At 45.6% G+C, this 7,646-nt stretch overlaps 1 protein-coding gene and 1 pseudogene across 2 annotated transcripts; one reads left to right on the forward strand and one right to left on the reverse strand.

Annotated features, from left to right (window-relative positions):
* Nucleotides 1-553: 553 nt before the first annotated feature.
* LOC120683012 (probable glucuronosyltransferase Os04g0103100) lies at nucleotides 554-3,873 on the forward strand. Its single transcript, XM_039965029.1, has 4 exons — nucleotides 554-1,622; nucleotides 2,084-2,336; nucleotides 2,708-2,920; nucleotides 3,434-3,873. The coding sequence occupies exons 1-3, from the start codon at nucleotides 895-897 to the stop codon at nucleotides 2,876-2,878; spliced, it is 1,152 nt and encodes a 383-aa protein (XP_039820963.1). The 5' UTR covers nucleotides 554-894; the 3' UTR covers nucleotides 2,879-2,920; nucleotides 3,434-3,873.
* Nucleotides 3,874-4,430: 557 nt separating this feature from the next.
* On the reverse strand, nucleotides 4,431-7,445 carry LOC120681434 (annotated as a pseudogene). The gene is made up of 9 exons (XR_005677871.1): nucleotides 7,161-7,445; nucleotides 6,931-7,069; nucleotides 6,615-6,827; nucleotides 6,363-6,507; nucleotides 5,560-5,710; nucleotides 5,336-5,445; nucleotides 5,144-5,241; nucleotides 4,951-5,020; nucleotides 4,431-4,819 (listed from the first exon to the last, which is right to left on the reverse strand). The product of XR_005677871.1 is annotated as a eukaryotic translation initiation factor 3 subunit M-like (transcript).
* Nucleotides 7,446-7,646: the final 201 nt, after the last annotated feature.

Consider the following 7,646-nt stretch of genomic DNA (forward strand, 5'->3'; position numbering starts at 1 on the left):
GTTCCGGTTTGGTCCGGTACCCAACCGGCCAAAATTCAAAATTTAAATTTAAATTTAAAAAATGAAAAATTCCCAAAAAATTCCTAAAAATACTTTAAGGTGCAATGAATCTAATAATATCAAATTTTCTCAAAAATTCGTTCATTTAGTATAGTTTGCGGGGATTTAAAGTTAAATCAAAAAAGAAAAAAGAAAAAAATGGGCCGGCCCATTAAAGCCCACCGGTCAAACCGGTCAAACCGGCCGGTAAACCGGTCAAACCGGTCGGTAAACCGGTAAAACCGGCCGGTAAACCGGTTGCACGGGAGCTATTGAATTTGAATTTGAATTCAAACCGGTCAAACCGACCGGTAAACCGGTAAAACCGGCCGGTAAACCGGTCAAACCGGCCGGTAAACCGGTCGGAACCGGTTGCACGGGATTTTTTGAATTTATTTGAATTTGGATTTGAATTCAACCGGTTTCCACCGGTTACCGGTCAAACCGGTCCGGTAAACCGCTACCGGAGGGCGGCGGTTTGACCGGACCGGTCGGTTCGGTTAACCCTGGTCAGGGGTGGCTTCTCTCCTCTTGTCTTCCTCCTCCGCCCCCCACCCCACGCCACCAACCCCGACCAAACTTGCTTGCCTTGTTTCTCTCTCTAGTCTCTCCCCTCCACCACCTCCGTCGGATTCGGGCCCCCAACTCCTGCTGCTGACTTCAACATCCCCCGCCATTCGCGCCATGATTATTCCTCCCCTCCTCCCCTGCCCTCAGAGCTGCTGCTGCTGCTACTACTAGATGCCCGCCCGTTGCTGATCCCCACCCCATCCCATCCCTTCCCTCCCTCCCAAGCCAAGCTCTTCCGCTCTTCCCTTCCCCTCAATCCAGCTCAATCCTCCCCAAGGGGCATTCATGGCGTCCATCCGCCGGCCGCACTCGCCGGCCAAGCAGCACCTGCTGCGCTACCACCACCCCTTCGCCTCCTCCTCGCCGCCCTCCTCCCCGCTCCGCCACTCCAGCTCCTCCTCCAGCTCCCCGAGGACCCACCACCACAACCTCTACCCGCACCCCTTCCTCTTCCTCTCCCGCCGCCCACTCCCGCGCTTCGCCGCCTTCTTCCTCCTCGGCTCCTTCCTCGGCCTCCTCCACTTCCTCTCCCACCTGCCCCACACCCCGCACATCCGCCCCGCGGACCCCGTCGCGGCCGCGGCCGGCCTCCGCCAACACCTACAACTCCCCATCCGGGTACCAGACGACGACGACGCCGATGACACAAGGAAGAAGCTGCTCATCGTCGTCACGCCCACGCGCGCCCGCGCCGCGCAGGCCTACTACCTCAGCCGGATGGGCCAGACGCTGCTCCTCGTCGACCCGCCCCTGCTCTGGGTCGTCGTGCAGGCCGGCGAGCCCACGCCCGAGGCCGCCGCCGCGCTGCGCCGCACCACCGTCATGCACCGCTACGTCGGCTGCTGCGACAACCTCAACGCCTCCTCCTCCTCCTCCGCCGACGACCTCCGCCCGCGCCAGATGAATGCCGCGCTCGACCTCGTCGAGAACCACCGCCTCGACGGCATCGTCTACTTCGCCCACGAGGAGGGCGTCTACTCCCTAGACCTCTTCCAACGCCTGCGCCAAATCAGGTACAGAACGAGCTCCCCTTCGATTCAGCTTCGCGTCCTTCAGATTAAGTTTTAGGAAAATTGATCTTGTCAAACACGCTGTACATTCAATTCCTTCTTCCGGATACCAAATAAAGCGACAGCGTGATGTCTGACCCAGTTTTAGGAAAAGCATCAGAGGAAGGAACCTTCCATTTGCTGCTGTGCTGTCTGAACTGACCGACTGAAATATCGAAACCACAGCTGCTGACGGAAGATACATAGGAGCTCAAAATTCTTACCATTTTTTTCTGTTTTCCAGCTCGTTGCTAGGGTGGTAATTCATCCTGTATATTTAGTACTGTTGAGCTCAACAAATTTGGCTTTAAAGTCTGACAAGCAAAAACATGAGCAATAAAATATATAGAATGTTCTTGAGATAATTGGTTGCTGCATAGTATAAATCAGGCTGTTGACTTATTGCAAACTCTTGTGATGATTAGGAGGTTTGGCACATGGCCTGTTCCAGTGGTCTCTGAAAACAGAAAGGATGGTGTGGTTCTGGAGGGCCCTGTGTGCAAGCAGAATCAAGTTGTTGGATGGCATACAAGTGAAGGTCACAGCAAGCTCCGGAGATTTCATGTTGCTATGTCAGGATTCGCGTTCAATAGCACCATGCTCTGGGATCCCAAGCTGAGGTCCCATGTGGCCTGGAATTCAATTCGCCATCCAGAAATGGTGAAAGAAGGCTTCCAAGTGAGTTGCATGTTTCTTTCTTCCCTTTTTTTTATATGTATATATTCTGACTCCTCAGTTAGGACCATACAATGTTCTGTTCTCGTGCATCTGATCTGGAGACTACTCTTAATTCATTTTCTGAAGAATCTAAATAGAAAATTGATCTCCATTTTGTCTTTTCTCCACCATTATTATACAACCCTGGATATGCTAAATTTCATGAAAGTAAAAGGCTGCAGTGGAATAAAATAAGACTAAACAAATAGCTGTCCAGTGATCAAACACATGGTGATCGCCAAATGGAAGACCTAACTGCTCTCACGTTTGTACTTTGTTTCTGATGCCTTTCTGCTTGCAGTATCACGGCTGAGATGGTTGTTACTTTGCAGGGAACCACGTTTGTAGAGCAACTAGTGGAGGATGAAAGCCAGATGGAAGGCATACCTGCTGACTGCTCGCGTATAATGAACTGGCATGTGCCATTTGGATCTGAGAATCTTGCCTATCCTAAAGGATGGCGAGTTGGGACGAATCTGGATGTGATTATTCCTCTTAAATAGTACCACCAGCTATGTTCAACAAAGCACTAACTCCTTTGACAGGTTAGTTTTGTTCCTTCCAGAAATTTGCTTTGGTTCTCTACACATGGATGGGTTCTTAGTTGTTACATGCTTCAACTTGACGCTAGCATATATACAAAAGGGTTCTTCTGTTCCTTCTCGTTTGTCTTTAGTATTTCAGTGAGATCAACACCACAAATCACAGAAAGTGTGGCATCTCAACGCAGACTATATTAAATCAATTGACTTATGATTGTGACACATTTCAACTTTTATGATCTGCCTTGAGCCCATAAGGTTGATAACAGCCAGCTGTTACTGTCTATTTCCTCTTTGTTAGGTTCAAAACATAATTGTCATATCACCTATGCTTTTCATTTTTGCAATTCAAAAGGTGTTTGTTAGATTAGCTCTAGCTTTTTGGTAATATAATTCAGACCGTTACAAAAGCATCAAATTATCTGTAGGAGATTTGCTGACCTGATTGATTGGGACGTGATCCAAATTTTTAGTTGTTTGCATTAACCTCAGCTAATCATCGGTACTGTTTTTCAGGCATATACTGTAGAATTAAAAGCCATGAAGCTTTGGCTTGAATAGTTCAGAGGAATCCCAGGGTTTGACTACTTTCAAGAAGCAGCTCCTGGAAAGAGGAGGCTTCAGGTTTTGCACAACCTCATGCAGAATTTCTGCTGTTATAGTCAGAATTTTTGGGAAATATTTTGTAGGATGAAATTAGTGCAGCATCACCAAAGAAGCCAGCCATTTCGCTGCAAAGCCTGTTCATTGTATTTGTACATGTTTGTATTCATTTTTTTAGTTCACAAGCCAAAAGGCGTTCTGCATAGTTACTGATTATTTCAGGAGTTTCAGTTAAAGCATGAGTCATTTTATTTTGAAGTGCTGAATTTCTTGTTCTTGTGAGTGATCTGTAAAATGTGCTGAATTTCTTGTTCTTTTGTGATGATCAGTAAAAGCTATTGTTGTACCAGATAGTAACCTGCTGTATTTCAGAGCAACAGCCAATATAAACGCAGTTTGTGTTCATTTTTGGTTCAAAAACAAAAAAAAAAGTATATTTACAGAAGCTTACATCCTGTGCATATTGGATCGCCGCAGGAGCAGTAGCGCTGGGTTGTCTCGGGGGAGAGTAGTTCACTATTACTAGTCATCTTTTGCTGTTCTCGTAATGTGTAATACAAAACTAAATAGCAAGGGGGTGCGCTCTAGCACGTTGTAAAAACTCTTTCTTCTATCTTAATACAAAGATGCACAATTCTCTTGCGTATTCAAAAAAAAAACATCCTGTGCATATTACTTCATATAAGTTCAATACAGGCGTCTCTCAATTTTTAGGGGCAGATAAAAATATTTTCTTCTGTTGAGATGCATGATATAAAAATCTTTTAGGCGTACAAAAAATATTGGCTGTGGTAATTTCAGGTTCAGAACATAAATATAAATAACACAAATGCATTTGACTACAACCCTGGGTACAGCACCACTGAGGGCGGGTTTTGGGGCTGCAAAAATATTGTTGAGATGTTTTGTCTGCGTACAAGTCCAAGTGTCCAACTTAGTAAAATAATGAGGATATCACCAAAATGCTCAGACCTAACACAAGTGGATGATCAAAACCTAGAAAGGATAACAATTAGGAATTAACAGTGAAGAAAAATTATCATGGCAGACTGCATCCTGTCGGACAAAATACATGCAACAATGGTGTTCAGGAGCATGCATTGTAACTGAAATCTATCCAGTACCATCAGTGCCTAACTCAGATTACAAGTTGTCATACAAAATTTCTTATCTAATCCCTCGAGCTATAAACTCCCAAACTCGCCTAAGTCAGTGGATCGTCAAGCCATGCATTGCTTGTGTGCCCTCTTCAGTGACTTTGTTAGCTTGGATTGTGTTTATAGCGCTCGCAATGTTTCCCTGGATCACAGTTTTCGGAAGAAAAGTCAATTAGGAGCACAATAAAAGCAAATAGGTCAACACGCCAGAGTAGGCTCTCTATATAAAATGTGCTGATCAAGTTGCAAATTCGATGTGAACCATGAGATTACCTTCCAAACTCCAAGTTTTGTGTGCAGACCCTGCCACTGTGGCATCCCAAATATCCTCTCCGTCTGCCGACTGAAATTTGCACATAATAATACCACAAATTAACCAAAACAATAACAGAGCATCCTATGACAAGCAGAAGGATTCAGACATAAGATATTAAGACGGCCTTCAAAGTCCTAGCGAAGTAAATACCTGACGATGACAGTCTGGTTAAGCTGGTCAACCTTGCAATCTAATATCTTGAATGTTATTGCTTTCACAATCCATTGTTCCACCTCATCATCATTAATCTAACAAAGCATTATCAAAGTTAAATCAAAGCTACAACAAGGTGAATAAAATTCATTTGATCAAATGGAACAGTAAAAAAATAAGCTAATTTACCTGAAGTGATTCAGTGATTGCTGAATAAGGGATTTCAATAGAGCAACAGCTGCTCAGATCGAGCAAAGATATGAGGCGCATTTTGGTTATGCACTCCTCATGAACCAGTCCTGTCGATTGTTCATCAAAAATCAAAGAAATGAATCCAAATATCCAAGATGTATGAGATACTTGAATTGGCAAGGGAAAAAAATCATTAGCACTGGTCCAGCAGGAGAACATACCGTAATCTTTCAGCAAGGCAGAGTTTGCAGTCTGAAACTCTAAATAGGAATCAAGCCTTTTAGTAAGGAATATCTTTAGAAGTTCATAAACCAACTGATACTTTTCATCCTTCTCAAGCTGTGCAACAGCTGGCATATTGAGCAGATCACACTGTAATCACAAAAATTTCCCATCAATCCAGCACATTGATCGGAGGTACATAGCCAGTTAAGGATTTTATGATATGGCCACCATATTCATAGATATCAAGATTAAAATTTGCAACAACTGAGATATATTCAGAGTTATTGTTGACATACAAGATATAAGGTTACATTATGGTATAGTGGAAGGATTTTACAACATAAATGGTCAAAGAAAAAACACAGCTTGTAATCTACCCCTATGTCAAATCTACGAATTCATTGGCTGCATATATCCACCAGATGGATATAGAGGTATATATCCACCAGATGGATATAGAGGCTGCCAGTTTATCCTTTATCTAAAAAAGATCTACCAATTTATAATCACACAAGTTTGGGCCGGAGAAGATACTGAGAGAACAATTGCTGTTTATATGCAAGATGGATAACATTAGAGCATCTTTTGTCGGCGAGACTAATGCCATACCAAATTTAACATTCTGATCAGACAAATGCACATCTGGGTAAATGATATAAGAACAGGGAGCTACATTGCAATTCAAGAAGTGAGACACTAATGAATAGCTCAGGAAAAAAATCCTTCTTAGGAAGGATATCCCCTGAATCTTCTCATAGAAGTGAAATTTACAGAGGCATAGACTGGAGCAAACAAGCACCTGAAAGAGGTTAGACGATTTAACAAACTCAATAATTGCAGCAACAGCCTCTTCCTTTGCATCACCAATTGTAGCAGAGTCATCATCTGACCCCTTGAAAGTGGCGAGGTACTTGTTGAGAAATTTGAAGTAGTCCTTTGTCATGCTACCCATGAAAAAAAAATGTCAAACTGCATCAGTGCAAAACCTCACCAGACAAGTAGTAAACAAAAGTAACTTGATGATCAGTAGCAAGCGTCAAGCGTGCCTCACCCCTTGTGATCTTTGAGGATCCTAGTGATGGCAAGGTACAGCTCCCTCTGCTCTAAATTTCCAATTCCCCACTCGTTGACGAAGCTGTCGATGTTCTTGAATGACGGGATGATGTACTCGGCAGCCTTTCCGGCCGTGGCGAGCTCAAGAGCCTTCTTGTAAACAAGTGCCTTGAAGTAGGGGCTTGGAAGCAGATTGTACAAGCTGAACAGACTACATGCATACATTTGGGAACAGCATTGTGATTCGTAAGCGAACAAGCATCCGAAACAAAGATCTCAGTTGACAGAATGGTTTACTACTGGTTGTTGCTTACACTTTGAGGCGCAGCGCCGGCTTGTCGTCGGGCTGCTGGGTGAGCTTGTCGCAGATGAGGTCGGTGATCTGCAGCGCCTGGTCCTCCGACCCGGCCTTGGTGACGAGGCTGCAGATGACGGAGAGGACGCACTCGAGATCTGCAAAAGCCGAGTTGGGGTGTCAATTCCCCCATCCAGGAGCAAGCAAACCAAATCTTGAATTGGAATAGAAAGAGAACAAGGAAGGTGCCTTTGTCCGGGACGCGCGACGGGGGGGGGGGGGGGTGAGGAGCAGGTCGGCGGAGGCGAGCATGAGAGAGGCCATGTCGAGCCATCGCCCCGCGAGGATGTGCTCCTGCGCCTCGAGGCAGAGGCGCGTGACCTCGGGGTCGGCGACCTCCGGGCCCGCGTCGGCCCAGGCGAGCTCCGCGGTGAAGCGCACCACGGCCAGCATGGGCTCCTCCTCCGTCGTGTTCACGATCGTCGCCATCTTGTTGTTCCTTCGCCGCGCGTGAGCCGCCGCCGGAGAAGGTAAGGGAGGAGGACTGGAGGAGACGGGGCGAGATTGCGAGGGTTTCTCGAGTCAGTCACCCAACCTCTCAACACTCCAGCCGTTGGATCAAGAATCGACGGCCCGTGGTAAACTCTTGTGCAAAACTGCAAACTCCAAAGGACACGGCAACTGCAGGTTACTAATTGCACCCTGTAAAAAAAACTCGACGATTCAAATTCATCA

This window comes from Panicum virgatum, chromosome 7N (assembly GCF_016808335.1).
Source record: "Panicum virgatum strain AP13 chromosome 7N, P.virgatum_v5, whole genome shotgun sequence".
Lineage (NCBI taxonomy): Eukaryota > Viridiplantae > Streptophyta > Magnoliopsida > Poales > Poaceae > Panicum > Panicum virgatum.

Coding starts and splice junctions, on each gene's coding strand:
- LOC120683012 (XM_039965029.1), top strand. CDS start 895: ATGGCGTCCATCCGCCGGCCGCACTCGCCGGCCAAGCAGCACCTGCTG. Junction 1,623..2,083: donor CAACGCCTGCGCCAAATCAG/GTACAGAACGAG, acceptor TGTGATGATTAG/GAGGTTTGGCACATGGCCTG. Junction 2,337..2,707: donor TGGTGAAAGAAGGCTTCCAA/GTGAGTTGCATG, acceptor GTTACTTTGCAG/GGAACCACGTTTGTAGAGCA.